We start from the raw sequence: 15,496 nt of genomic DNA on the forward strand, positions 1-15,496 counted from the left end.
GGATCTGCTTTTTTCATTTTCTTATTAGTGGATCTTATAAGTGTTCTCCTGGAGAGCAGAGCTACAGCACACTGTGATTTGACTGCCATGAGGGGACATTACAGCTCAGTCCCAAACTGCTGCTGTCTGATGACTGTCTGTACTGCAACGGGTGGCTCAGCATTCTGGTCCTGGCAAGGCTTTAATGTCCTTCACAGACAGACAGACATAGCTGGAGACAATACACAAACTCACTAACATGCACTAACGTTCACCATGCAGCCCAGCTCTTTCAGCTCTTTCAGCTTGCAATACCTTAATCTGTTAGTGCCCCCTGCTGTCCTCCACAGTAAGTGCACCACTGCACCAACGGTGGTGGCATCTCAGACTAATGTAGGAAAGCAATTTCCATTTGTTTTAGGTCAAGCTGCTTGAAAGGAGCTGTGAGTAAGAGCTGTGAGTTGCTTGATAGAGGCTTGATAACTCCCGACCCTATAGGTTAATGAACAACCTCCCAGGCTGAGAGCAATGTGAGAGCAAAGGTAGTCAGTCAGTCAGTCAGTCAGTCAGTCAGTTAGTTAGTCCCCTCAGAGCTGTCTATCTCACTCTCTTAGCAGGGATCATGGCTCACAGGCGCTTTGAGGGAAAACAGCAGGCCTCCTACTACCAGAAGTACCGGGTGTCCCCTCCACACAAACTGATCACAGAGATCCTAGGGTACCTGGAGGAAAAGGTAGGGTCTGTGAGGCTCTGCTGTAGCTCTCACTTTCTTTGTCCTTGTGGATAAGGTGCAACTCAGTGAAAATTGTATAGCCTAAAATTGTATAGCCTACGGATTGACTGGGTAAAGGCTGATCACTCTTTGACTGTGTGAGCCCCAAAGCGTAACCCTCCTGTTAGGTTGCAGTTGAAATTGAGTTTGACATCACTTGGAATTCTATTTAACTATAATTATTTCTTTTCAATGTGAGCTGTCATCTAATATATAAAGTAATACAAAATAATTTAAAAGCTTAGATGATGTTCTGGGTCAATATGAACGGCTAGCTAAAGTGAATAGGGTTTGTTGTGTTCTTGCCCAAAATATACCGACTTCATCTCTCGCATAACTGCACACACGCACGCACGCACACCACCCACACACCCACCTACACACACACACACACACACACACACACACACACACACACACATGCATCTGCAAATGCGGAGTTGCGGACACACTACCTGTACAAGAGAACAGTTTGTTCTCTCTTGAAACATTAGTAAAAGACTTTCAGTCAGTGAAGTGCTAAAGAGCCTCTTTGACCATGACAGTTAGATTGGGGAAGAGGTGCCTGAGTACAATGTAGAAACCATCCCTGACCATTAGAACTCATCCAGGTTGAAAGTGAGTGGTCCCCACACCCCATCCCCTTATGAAAGTCACAGTGCCTGCTAAAATCATAGAAAAGTCCCAGGTCCCACAAGATGTCACAAAATGTCAAATACATTAAGTCAGCATTTCATTTGTTTATCTTAATAACAAATAAAAATAAATTCACACTATGTCCATGATTATAGCATAAAATGGTTGGAAATGGTATGCTTATTTATATGTATATTGTTTATTATTTTTATTATTATTAATTTATTTATTTTTACGATAAATATAAGACAAATATGGTCTGTATGGAACAAAACAAAGATAACACATCTAGATATTTGTTATCATGGTAGGTGTGACTTGATGGTCATTAAGGAAAAATATATATTTGGTGGCTTATATGAAGTACTGGATCAATTTGACTGAGAACTTAAATCCTTATCGAACCTAACCGGAGGGTTAAAGAATACTGTTGACTTTTCTAGTGGAAATGTAAACACATATAATTCTGTGACATATTTTTGTGATTGCTCTGATTGCTGTCTTTTCAGAGAGGAAGGCCATTTGACCTAGCAGTGGATGTGGGCTGTGGCTCAGGACAGGGGACAGTTCTATTGGCCCCACACTTCACCCAGGTGGTCGGTACAGACATCAGCCCCGCCCAGCTGGAGGTGGCTCTAGCCAATGGCAACGCCTCAAATGTCTCTTACAGGTCAGCAGCGGCAGGAGGCAGGGGGTTCGACGTAGGTAGTAGCAGCGCCATGCGCCACACTCATGCAAGCTACCTCAAGTCACATATGAGGGACTCGAGTGGTTTCTTATCATGGTGGTCCTCTATGGTTCAGTTGGTAGAGGATGGTGCTAACAATGCTCAGGTTGTGGGTTTGATTCCCGCTGGGACCATATATACCGAATGTATAAAATGTATGCACTCACTGCAATGTTAAATAGCATATATGTTATATTATTATTATCATTAACTTCCCACTAATCTTATACCTCACTATAACTGTTTTAAATCCTGTGCTGTGTGATAAACAACACAGACAGTGTCCAGCGGAGGAGTTGCCGTTTGCCGAGGGCGAGGTGGACTTGGTGACCTCCATGACGGCAGCACACTGGTTCGACCAGCCGCGGTTCCTCCAGGAGGCAGACAGGCTGCTGAAGCCCGGAGGCTGCCTGGCTGTCCTCAGCTACACCCTGGACATGGAGCTGGAGTACGGAGCGCTCTCCACCAGCACCGCTCTCAATGTCATCTGCCAGGAGGTCAGAGCACAGCCTACACCAGTCCATCAATGATGTCACGAATAAATCATAATAATAATAATAATAATAATAATAATAATAATAATAATACAATAGAATTATATAGCGCTTTTCTAGACACTCAAAGACGCTTTACAAACTGAAAAGATCGAGTAGTAATAATACAAATAAACGAGAAAGAAATAGAGAAAGAAAGTATAGGGGTATAATTAAGGTAGTGCTGGGGACACATGGGAAGATTAGGGGGAGAGGGTTAACTGGCTTGAAGAGGTGGGTTTTGAGGGCCTGTTTAAATGTTGGGAGGGTGTTGGCCTGTCTGATGTGGTTGGGGAGGGCTTTCCAGAGGGACATAAACAGCATTCATTATACATACATATACACATACCCTATGTATCAGAGCCATTATATTCTGTATTCATATAAATGTCCCCCATGTAATGTACAATGTGTTATGACACCGTGAGTTTGTCCTTTACCGTGTACATGAGTGTCTCTCTCTCTCTCTTTTGACACAGCCACAGAGACCACTGTAGACATAGGGACTTCATACTGTAACTTCAGAAGACCATTCTTATTCATCTCCCTCACAGTTCTACGACGCCCTGCAGCCATACCGCAGTGCCCACCTGGGACCGAAGACCATCTTACTCTACAAACAGATGTACGCGTCATGCCAATACCTCGACAAGGAGTGGTAAGCGCTCTTGGAGGATGACATCCGTCATTCTAGTCTTATCACACGTCGGCCCAGAGAGACTGCAGACTCCATAGCTATCATTCTAGCTCTGTGTCCGTGTACAGTATGTGTGTCTATGTCAGTGGAGGCTGGTGGAAGGAATACATAGAGAGAGGACAGGTTCATTGTAAGGGATCGGAGCAGAATTAGGAATGGGTATCAAACACTCGGTCAAGATGTGTTTGATGCCGTTTCTTGTTACGTTCCGTCCGTTGCGATGAGCCTGTCCCCCCCCCCCCCCCCCACGTTTCTCCATCCACCAGCATCCAGTGATGTAAGCACCGTTCGACCAGTCTTGTGTGTGGGTTATGGGTCTATCCAGGCATGAGTGTCTACGGGCGAGGCGAGCGATGCCTCTGGATGGATACATCGGGATGGTGGAGACGTTCTCCACCTACCAGGCCCTAGTGGACAAGGATGCAGCAGAGGCTTCAAGGCTCTCCCAGGAATTTAGGGGCAGGTGAGCTTCAGTGTATTAAGCATTGAGTGTTTTTTTTTTTTTTTTTTTTAGAAAGAGAAAAGAGGCCTCATTAGAAGCATACTACTACAGATCATTAGTTGGACTGTATCTCACTCAGTTCATCCTCTTCCTCCTCCTCTGTCCTAGGTTGTTGTCTGCTATGGGAGTGTCTTCCCCAGACACAGAAGTCATCGTGGCGGTGAAGTATTTCTACTGGTTGGCCCGCAAACCATAAGCTGAAAGGATGGCGTGCCCATGTGGCGTTGGTATTGGAACCACTGATAGAGTTATGAGGTATGATGCAGGTATGAAGCAGACTAGCGGTCATGAAAGTTACTCTGTGAACTTTGAACTTTGAATGACTCCCTTCAACGGATGGCAATGTAGCAAAGTAGGTGTAACGGTAACCACCACTTAAATAAAGCTCTCTTAACAAAAATCCCTCTGATCATCTAATTTCTTTCTCGTTATTTTTCATCCGTTACCATGAGACCATGTTGACCATGAGAAAGTGAGAGGAACTGTCACTGCCTCAATGGTTGACTGGGATCCACGGTTTAATGGTGACCTCACCTGGACACGTTAGGAACTGCTGGTATAACGGCTGGCAGTAGTCAGACTGGTACTGTAATACAGTTCGCTTTTTAAATGTAACTTAATGTAAATATCAGAGCAGGATGCAGTCAAATGTCCCTGATGGTTCTATTACTGGGTCAAGTACAATAGTAGAACAGGAATCACACATCGGCCCAGAGAGACTGCAGACTCCATAGCCATGACCACATTGGGCATTTACCTAAGTGTATCCACAAAGGTCATTTTCAACTAAAATAAACATTTTATCTACTTCCACACTATGTTTTGTAGAATAAGTGTTACATACAGGGATTGCTCTAGGGCTCAAGGTAAGTAAGTAAGTAAAATGTATTTAGAGCACCCTTCCCAGACCAAGGGTCACAAAGTGCTTTCCATAACAAGGAAAAACACAATAAAACATAATACAAGAGTGAAAGCCACAGCAGGTAAACAGGCAAAACAGCAGGTGTACAACAGCATCAACAGGACACAGAAAGACAAGCCCCTGGGGCTATCCAAAAGCCTGTCTATACAACACAGTCTTTAGCTGTTTTTTTTAAAAAACCTCGACCGAGCCAGCTGATCTAAGATCCAAGGGCAGAGCATTCCAAAGCTTGGGGGCCACGGTTTGGAATGCTCTATCACCCTTGGTGTTTTTATTTTTATTATTATTTTTTCTGGGGGGCTGGGGGGATTTGTTTCTGTTGGACAAATGTCCTAAAAATGACACATTTGCTTTTTGCTGTTTCCCTCAGCAGGGTTTAGTGGAATTCACTGAAGTGTAAGACCATTGCCGAGTCCATTGGTCTTTTTTGGGGTTTTCTTTAAAGGCAAATGCTGTTCAGATCCTGTGAAACAGCACAGGCACTCTGGCCTGTTTTTCTTAATTAAGCTTGATCAGCAGTTAAAGAGCAGTAATTGGAGTTAAGTACCTGTAGATGTCCTCTTTAAGTGGCGTATCCCTGATTAGTCATATTAGTGTCGCCAGTCTGCAACATCTCTACAAGTGGCACAGCTGTGGCAGTCTGATGGCTCTTCATGTCTACTTGTTCTGCTGTACAGAGAGAGACAGAAAGATAGAAGTGGAGAGAGAGAGAGAGAGAGAGAGAGAGACAGAGAGACAGAGAGACAGAGAGAGAGAGAGAGAGAGAGAGAGAGAGACAGAGAGAGAGAGACAGAGAGACAGAGAGAGACAGAAATCCAATCTTCCATTGAAGTGGCTTTTACTGAAACTAAACTGCGTTTGTAATATTTCCCTTTCCCTGAAATGTCATATAGAGCATGTGCTATACAGTCTCCCCTCTCTAATCTCAGAGGAATAGAGTTTCTGTACGTTTTATTACTGGGCCATTTGTTGTTTGTCTGTATGAGGTTGGAGCCCCGTGTTTGGGAGTGTCTTAATGAGCCGACAAGCCCAGCAGACAGCAGCAGTGCTCAGATTGTTATGGGGAGTCGGGGGCCAGAGGGGAGCCTGGAGGGGCTTTGTGTTACAGAGTAGACAGGTTTGGTTTGGGACCGAGGGTTAGCATTGGAAGATGAGCTATTAATAGCTGAGCTCATGTTGTTTCGTAAGTGTCCTCACAAAACTTCAGGCCTGAATGTCCTCAGGATGTAGTGTAGGGTTAGAAGTAGGGTTAGAAGGGTTAGTTGTGCTACTAGTGTGACCAGAATACAGAAGATGAAATGTAAAAAGCTCAAATCAACATACTGGACCTTTAAGCATTAATAAGCAGAAGCTCCACGGTAGGACCCAACCAGACTATGGATTTTTTATTAGCTGTAATAAAATATTCTATAGTCTAATGTTGTTGTTTCACCCCAAAGCTGGCATCTCATTGAAAAACCTGTGCCAACAGTCCTGTTGGTACGGTGTCACCTGTTGATCATCCATTGCCAGGATCCACTGAATCTTAATGAGCATTTCAATAATTGAGCATCTTTTCCATGACAAAAGATGTGATACACCGTTTGATGTCCAGACTTTCCCATATATCTTTCCCATTGGTGTCTTGTGGGCTAGCAGAATACTGCAGAACTCTAGCATACTCCAGCGTAGCAATAACAGGGTTGTTGAGCGATTGTTTACCCTCCCTCCTCGGGACACATCCATCTTACTGGGTCTAATTAGACACAGATCCTGCCTCCCCCGCCGATCTCTCCTCTCTCATTCACTTTCATATGCAGTCTCTCATTCATCCCTGTGGGCCATCTCTCCATACTATATGTGTCTCTGGTTTACTATTCATTGTTTGTGCACCGCTTCTCAGGGACACTCCAACAGATGGTAATTAGCATGGCTCTCCATGCTCCCTCGGTCTTCCCTGCACTTTACAACCTTGAGTGCTGTGGCGTTATCAGCACCCTGCCGACTACGTTCTTACCTTTTAGAGAGAGGAATACATTAGAGCCACGGATAGACAAGGATATGGATTTCTTTGAAAGGAGACGGCAGACTGGTGAACAAACCGTAACTCAGACAATGTATTGTATTCTGTCACTCTCTCGGAGAGCAGAGTAGATATCCTGACTGAAAACTCCATTGAATGTTGACAGTAGCCTAAATGATGACAGTTTGGTGTGTAAACGTGTTTGTTTTTTCACATGTATTTGACATGACTGAATGGTGATGTATACATCAGTGTGTGTGTGTGTGTGTGTGTGTGTGTGTGTGTGTGTGTGTGTGTGTGTGATATGAAGGTATACAGTATGTGTGAGAAGCAACAAGGCATGAGAAGTCATGGTAACTTGTGAATATACCACAGAGAATGTGGTACAGAGAGGGTTATTATTATCATAAAGAATAATTGCAATAACACACAAACTGCTGCTTCTTTTATTGACTCCACTTTAACAACACCATCTTTATAGCAATCTCATAGGGTTCTCTTACCAGCAGGCACCCAAACACACATTATATCACACTATTAAATAGGCATCCCAGGTCCATTCAGGGATGCATCTATATTTCACTGTGTATATAGATTGAAATGAAGATTTCCTCTCTCTTCTCAAGGCCATCCTGTTCAGCCATCTGGCCTAGTGTGTGTCCGTGGTGTGTGAACGCCATGGGCACAGTTCAGCTCACTAAAGATCACATCACCTCTACAAGGAAAACCCGACAGTGGCCATATTGCCGTGTTCATGTGTCCATTTAGCATCGTTACATTCAGACTCCTAACTCCGTTGCTATGGCGAACCTGCTCCGGACGAGGCTCTGTCACTTGTTCTCAGGGAAGCTGTCAGTCAACGAGCGCTCATTTTATTTCTCATCTCTTTCCAGGGAGACCAAGGGGCTATCTGGTGCAGTCTGCCTGTCCATAAGGTTTAGGAGAATCTCTGAGAATGTGAATACAAATGAGAACTCAAACCTTTCATTCTGGACCATCACCTACTCTGGTGTGCATAGCACATATCTCTTTTAATGTTTCAAAATGGGATCTGTTTTCCACACCGACGAACATGGGGCTGTGGTGTAGGAGTCTAGCTCTTGTGACAGTTATAGAGGAAGATAGGCAGCACTCAGTGCTTGAGAGGGCTATTTCTGTCATAGTGTGGGCTGACGGGGTAAAAACAGGCAACTCTACACCCCCTCATGTGGGACTGGGAATCGGTCACGCTGACAGTAACGTTTTTTCTTTTTTTTTCATCATTAATGTTGGGATGTCAAACTGATATCCCTAATGCATAGCGACACGCTCGTCTAATCAATTGTGGAATGTAGCGTTGACATTGACATCTTGGAACACGGTATATAGTTTGAGCTATATTCATGTTTTGTGAGTCAGACGTGACAATTGGGCATGAAGGTCTCATCCAGTTCCTAAAATTGGGACATTTTATAGTACCGGTATTATCGTACAGTTATAACATTCATTTGGCCTGACTTGAGGAATGTATTATCTTGAATCCACTGCACTATATCAATACTGTAGTCCTTGCTCCTCAGTGCACTCTGCGATTCTCCATTGGCCAATTTGTGGACCACTATAGCACGGAATATGTGTTTTGATTGGTAATTCTAAGGCCATTCATGAGCACAAAAGGGCTTGGAGGTACTCGGTGGCAGCAGGCTTCTGAGTGGATTCTTGTCCCCATGAAATCAAACCAAACCTTCACCATCTTAGGATTGTTAAGGATCTCTCTGCTGGTCAGTTATTCCCATTCTCCGTCCACCCTTGTACAAGCAAGAGGTCAGACTGTCCCCCTACAAAATTCCCTCACTGCACTTACTCCTCCACACCACTAGGACAGTCATGAGCAGGGTGACTAGCACAGGCACAGCGATAAAGGGCCCCAGAATGTGAATCGGAGGGTCGTGGAGCAGCCGGCCTGTCAGAGCACAGTTGTGAAAGTAGTGCCGGTGGATGTGCATGAAGAAGTGGTCTATCACCTGGTTGGGCCAGAAGCAGCCCATCTCCAAGGCCACAAAGTAGGTGCAGTTGACCAGCTCCCCATAAGGCCTGCAGGGGGAGACAAAGACACAGTGACTCTAGAGTAGTTAGCAATGATCCCATTCTAAAGTACATGGGACAAACATTCTCACCTAGATTAGGATGAAGATGCCTACTTGTTATTTATATACATTTTCTCACCAATGAGCCTAACTGACTAATTTACGATCCACATTAATGTGGGCTAAACGGACACACAGTACGTGAGACTGATGGTTTAAGAGACACCTTGCCTGTGTTTGTCCGATCGTCCGACCGCAACCTACTCTCTGATTCAGGGTGATGTGTTTTGTTTTGCAACAGTATGTATGACAAAGAATGTACTTCATGTCCTAAAAACAATCATTATACGGGGCTCTCAGGTGTCTAAAAAGTGCCACTCATCAGAAATAGGGCAGTTTCATGCCTGTAGTCCATGTAGAGTAGTGGAAATAGGCAAACTAGTAGATAGAATTACCAGTGGACTTAGCATTGCTAAATATAACTAGACAGCTAGGTGATTGGGGGTTGGCAAAACGAGGAGTCACATACCAGCATTGCAATTCCCTCAGCGCAGTACAGCAGTGTACCATACCATACCTCTGGAGCTACTCTGAATGACCTGCAAGTTTCACTGAATAGAATTACAGCTAAGAGGACACACTAAAAGTACTCTAGACCTCATTATATTAGAGGCTTTCTCTTCTGACAGATTGAAGAACTTTTAAAGTGCTGATTAAACATTACGTGAGTAGACTCACTCACGCCGTGCCCCTTGAAAAGGTACGGACGACGACAAACAAATTCTTAATTCTAGGCTTTGCGCTTTCCTCCTCATACTCTTTAAGAAGGGCAACCCTCGAGACGGACCATTGTGTGTCTTCATTTGTTGTGGCGTTGACCTTATGAAGACAGAGCGTCGAGGACAGACAGAGAGTTCGCTTTATTGTTCTTCAGTATCAGTGTCATCAGGCGTCTGGGCCTTCCTGTGGCCCAGCCGTTTTATGAGCCTTCTCATAACACCTCACATGGATCAACAAGATCACAGGTCTCCAAACACTGCAGGCTGTCACAGAGAAAAAAGATGGCATCGGGCCATGACGGGCGACATCTTGACAGGCTCTAGGACCTGGTGTTTGTCCTTGGCAACACACACGTAGCACTCTGTGTCCACATGGCAGACAGCCACCTAGCAGCACCTGTGTGCAGGTGTCACCTTACACAAGACCCGCTATACGTGCCCAAAGGCCGAGGCCAAGACCAAGGGGGCTGGTTATGTGGAGATTTTAGAATACGACGAGGGTTCTTCAATGTCTTTCTTTCTCAACCTTCTTTCTCTATCGCAATCTCTCTCTCTCTCTCTCTCTCTCTCTCTCTCTCTCTCTCTCTCTCTCTCTCTCTCTCTCTCTGTATATCTCCCCCACACCCCCAACTCAAGCGGAGCATGGTGACAGTGACATGTGTGCAGACGGATCCCTCTTTGTCTGTTGTGGTGATAGACATTTAAACACCATTAAGTTCAGTATAAGCTAACAGCACTGGAGTAGATTTGAGGCGTTAGAAAGACTGGGCTCAAAGGGATCTTAGAACATCATTTGCATAGGGCAACCAAACAAAGATATAGCCTACAACAACACAACAGTTTGCCATGTTTTTCTGCCAAATGCAATTTGATTCTGCACATAGCTTTCAATGGAAAAAGAAAAGACGACAGCTAGCACTCTCAATTAAGACATGTCTTGCATATCAGTAGCTTAAAGGGACACGTTTTGGCTATCATGCCTAGTTTCCGCTATCACGCTTTCGTCAGCGTGATGAGATTCAAATAAAAGACAGAGCCTTCTTCTCTTCAATGCTGGAGTCAATAATCGTGTCTAGAAATGATAACAACAAACATACACAATAATACACTAGTATGTCAAGCACCAGCTCCCTCTCTCCAGAGAGGTCATTATGGACAAACCATGTCAGCATGAGTGCAGGGTGATCTCCCTGTTCTGACTGTCACACAGTCCTGGAGCATAGTGTACCCACTCACTCACTTGTCTGTCTGACTCATCACAGGAATCATGTGGAGGGAAGAAAGCCCCTCTGACACAGCTTAAAGGAGCCAATCACTAACTGTCTCTCTGTACCACTGACAACACACAGTAACTAGGACAACACTGGTGGACAACAGTTTAAAGTAGGTAATAGAAACCATTAAAGTGGATTACAATAGAATGTTTACGGCTGTGTGTAAGGTAGGAGGAACCGTGAGGATAATGTTTTGAAGCATATGACATTGACGTTTTGAGGAATTGAAGGATGAAGTGTCATGAACGCACTCACTTGACAGTTTGAGGCCAGGCGCACCACAGGTCCTGCTCCAGCACCTCCATGTCCAGAGTGAACCTCATCAGACAGAGGTCTGTGATGATGCTGTCATAGACAACGCTGCAGCCAGTCCCTGAAGGAAGACCGCAGGCTACATGGGAAGACAAAACAGGGGAGGGAAGATAACGAAAGGAAAGGGATGTCTTCATCTAATTGCCATATTGCAACGTGGTCATTGGAAATAATCAGGGAAGCAGCAATCTAGGAAGCAGCTTGAAAAACGCGAATGAAACCTACTCTGTTGGTTATAATAACTCATGACAATGCAATAGTCTCTAACATGTGTACTGTTATGTATGCATGTATGTCTGTATGTATGTATGTATGTATGTACTCTAGGTTTGTAACAACAACATAAAACCAGCTCACTCTACCAGTTATTGATCAGCAAACGATTCACCCTCCTTTTAGTTTGGTCTGAGTTTTACTGCTGCAATGAAAGGAGCCTGGCAGAGTCTCAGCCTTGTATGTGTTTATTTATGGCAAATAAACAACCTTTGAAGCTAAACCTTGTTCCATCAGACTGCTGAGCACAAAAAACACTCTAGAATGAGTCTGTCTGTACCTCAAAGCTGTTGAATGGTCCAGGATGGATGTTTTGATGAATGTCTGTCTCCAGATGGAGAGAAAGATGGATGGAGCAGGTCTGTACCGTGCTGATATGAACAGGCTGTATACCACTGTGTTTGTTCTAGTATTTCATTCGAATGGTCTACAAAGGCCGTAGGCTATCCAAAAACAATTCTGAAAACATGTCAGGTATGCATGGAACCTGAACCAGTCTAGTTGTTTGGGGTTAGGGTTATCATTTTCTCATTCCAAAGATGATCTTAAGCAGCATAAGAAGAGTGCAGAGAACGGAATTGAAAACGATTGTGTTTTTCCTGTGTAGATACTTGTTTTAGTCAGCACTTGACTCAGTTCATCTTAAGCATAGTTCACACATGTTTGGTCCCTGAGATACTGACATCTTGTTATCCCACACACTCACATGGACATGGGTCAGTGAACACATAATGATGGGCTCTGATACAGGTGCAACCAATAGGCTATCTAGTCATAAACTTGGTCAAAAACCTACCATTCCAGTCTCTACTTGTGCCTTACAGAAGACAGCAGGGTTGATGTACATACAGCGTACTTTGTCACCGTGTTCATCACAACAAATCCGGAGGGCGCTGTAAATTGATTCGGATATTCATAGGCTGAGTATACAGGTAGGCTACGAAGCGAAACAAAAAAGTGTGAGTCCCCTGACACAGAGAGCCTTCTATTGCCTAGTGTAATGGTAATTGGTAATTCTACACTGAGTGCCAGCTTGGGAGATTAGCCTGATTTCAGATGCATACAGATGAGTTCGTGATTACATCTACCTTTCTAGGATTTAATCTTTCTCATTGGATCCTAATCCAGTCAGCTCACAGATCATTCATGCTGGTCAGCTGTAGTGCCTTCTACCCATGGGGATACTTTTTCATATTCACTGAGGATTGTGAGGGGATGTGCAGTTCTATGAATACTGATTACTGAGGCTTATTGAACCAAGCATGTTGTATAAAATCATATTTCCCTCTCATGACCCATTTCCCACAATAATCGGATAAAACTGGGAGTTGGTGCCTATAGAAGTAGAATTGTATTATTTTTCATTAAACATAAATACATAAATGAAATAGTTAAGTTATGCATACAGTCTGCTACATTGAACTTTACAAATACAAGTCAGGTCAATTAAGGTCCTCCGTTGTGAAACAGTGAAACCCCCCGAGACGTAGGACACCGAATTAAATCAGAGTTCCCTCTAATATGATATCAAGAACAAAATGGCAAATACGAAATAGCTTGTGTATTAAATTACTTACCTGCCACAAACAAGATAAGTGCTAGTTTTGTCAGCGATGTACAACCCACTGCCATAGTTTCTATTTGAAATTCCACTGAAGAGTCGACTAACTTCTCACATCCATTTAGACATGATCTTCTGAGACCAACTTCACACTTCCCTGCAATAATTAATCAAAAGAATATGATTTGTCGAAATCAACTTTCTCCCCGTGGCACCTATCTAACGGGGAGGGCGGCGACATGAAGGCATACATTTGCGTCAAACCTAGGTGAAGTTGCATTCATCTCTCCATGTATTTGTAATTTTGTTGTAAACTGACGAATTTCAGCGGTCCGTCATTCAGTAGCCCACTTATTTTCGGTCGACGGCCAATCGAGCAGCACAGCAGTCATACACCCACGATGCATGTGCGCTCAGTACTGCGGTGAAGTAACTTTGAATTTGGATATTAGCCAGGCATTCAGCTTTTCAAATCTCAATAGGTTCAATAACGTTCAATTAATCACAAATCAGAATCATTAACATTGAGAAACTGAGAAGTGCATATCAAGGGCAGTGTGCTAAATGCTTTAAACAACTGTATTTTTTATTTGTATTAAATATCCTTTGTTTATACAGGAGGGAGTCCCAAGGACATTCAACATGTATTTTCCGAGAGACCTGTGAGAGCATAGAGGCATATAAAACTTCAATCTCACCAGAGACATGGAAAGGTTGCAAAACCTTGGCTTTTCACCAAAAGATGTTTGGGCTCTCAGGACTTTCTATGATTATCTTACTGCTTTAAAATGTAATAGCTTTTTCCAAGCCTAATATTTTCCTTTTTCTGACACATGCTTGATGATAAGATCATGCAGCGCACTGTATCCAGCTCAGGTTGAATTAGGAGATTCTAACTTCAACTGTGCTAGGCAGTGATGCTGCCTCATGTAGGTCAGGTCAGTGGAACACTTAGCAATTTGATATCCTACTTTGTGTAATGTTTATCAGTTACATTTTCCACATTAAAGAATGACATTTAATAATTGGAAAAGTATTCATTAGTTCATGCTAATTGTAACCAGGGAGTAGCTAAAAGGACTGTAGAATTTAGGAAGGGCTGGTTATCTAACTAACTATGAGCTAAATAGGCAGTGCAGGAGGATACAGGCAGGGGGCGCCAGCAACCCTTTAGACTAGCAGTACTATCGTTAGCATTAGCATTAGCATTAGCATTAGCATTAGCATTAGCATTAGCATTAGCTACCAGACAACGAAACACACAGCAACGGTATCCAATATGAACAAACACATTTATTATACAAATTATATATATATATATACCTCCCAAATATACTCCCTCCCCGCCGGCCACACACACACTCACTCACTCACTCACAGTACCTGGCCTGGAAAAGGCTTAAAGTCCCGGACTGAGAATGAGCTCGTTGAGGCCTGGTTGGAGCTCACATGTGCTTTGAGTAAGGCAGCAGACGAAGGGGGGGGGTGACGTAGCAACTCGAAGGGAAAGGGCCTTCTTCGAAGTCCACAACGAGGTGTAAAGGGCTCAGGTCCGGGGTCCACGGTGGAGCTCCGGTGGAGTCAGCGGTCGGTCGCAATCCACGCGTGGAGGCGACGGCTCTGTCCAGTTTGGCGTCTCGCTTGGTCCAACGTTCGCAGCCGGCTGCTGGCAAGGCTGGCTAACGGGGACACAGCTAAACGGGCTATCACAGTTGTGAACTCAATAATCACTTGGCGTCTTCAGCTTCAGCACGGTGTGCGTTTTCCTGACTCCGCCATCTTAGGTCGACTTCTCGTGACTTCTCTCTCGTTACTCTCTCTCGTTACTCTCATCAATCGGATTCTCGTCACACTGACGCACAGAGCACTTCCGTCCCTATATATACACCACCGAACCTAGCATCCGGGTCACGGACACACCCCGGATATACCACGTCATTAAACATATACATAAACATTACAATAACAATACATACACCTTCATGAAACGTACAGGAATAGTATAGAAAATAATAAAGTAAATAACAGGGGCAAAATAGGGCTGATTCGGGGAAACTAAACTGGCTCTAAATTGTGGGCCTTCATTACAGCCGCCCCATGAAACCCTCGGTTTCATTTAACTAGGGAAGGCACACTGGCTAGGCTGCTCTAGCAGCGTGAGGTATGAGGTGATAGTGTCCTTCGTAATTTGAGGGAGCTCAATCAGGCGTGCCACAGGTCGGGTGTAAGTGCGACCACCAACGTCCACGATGGCCGTCCGCACCCTTCCATCCGGACCCGGCAGGACCTTGGTCACTCTGCCTGTCTGCCAGGCGGCGCGTGGAAGGGACTGGTCGATCACCAGTACCACGGCACCTTCGGACAAGTTGTCTCTCTCCCTCGTCCACTTCTGCCTGACTTTTTTGTCAATCTCCATCTGCTTTCTGGAAGACTCCAATTCTCTCTCCAGCCCAGCTATCTG

At 44.3% G+C, this 15,496-nt stretch overlaps 1 protein-coding gene across 1 annotated transcript; it reads left to right on the forward strand.

The window, feature by feature from the left end:
• Positions 1-601: 601 nt before the first annotated feature.
• LOC308158231 (putative methyltransferase) lies at positions 602-4,042 on the forward strand (the record flags this gene model as incomplete). Its single annotated transcript, XM_080531826.1, has 6 exons — positions 602-712; positions 1,897-2,057; positions 2,392-2,611; positions 3,202-3,305; positions 3,670-3,807; positions 3,955-4,042. The coding sequence occupies 6 exons, from the start codon at positions 602-604 to the stop codon at positions 4,040-4,042; spliced, it is 822 nt and encodes a 273-aa protein (XP_080387952.1).
• Positions 4,043-15,496: the final 11,454 nt, after the last annotated feature.

This window comes from Nansenia antarctica (assembly GCF_963989245.1).
Source record: "Nansenia antarctica genome assembly, chromosome: 5".
Lineage (NCBI taxonomy): Eukaryota > Metazoa > Chordata > Actinopteri > Argentiniformes > Microstomatidae > Nansenia > Nansenia antarctica.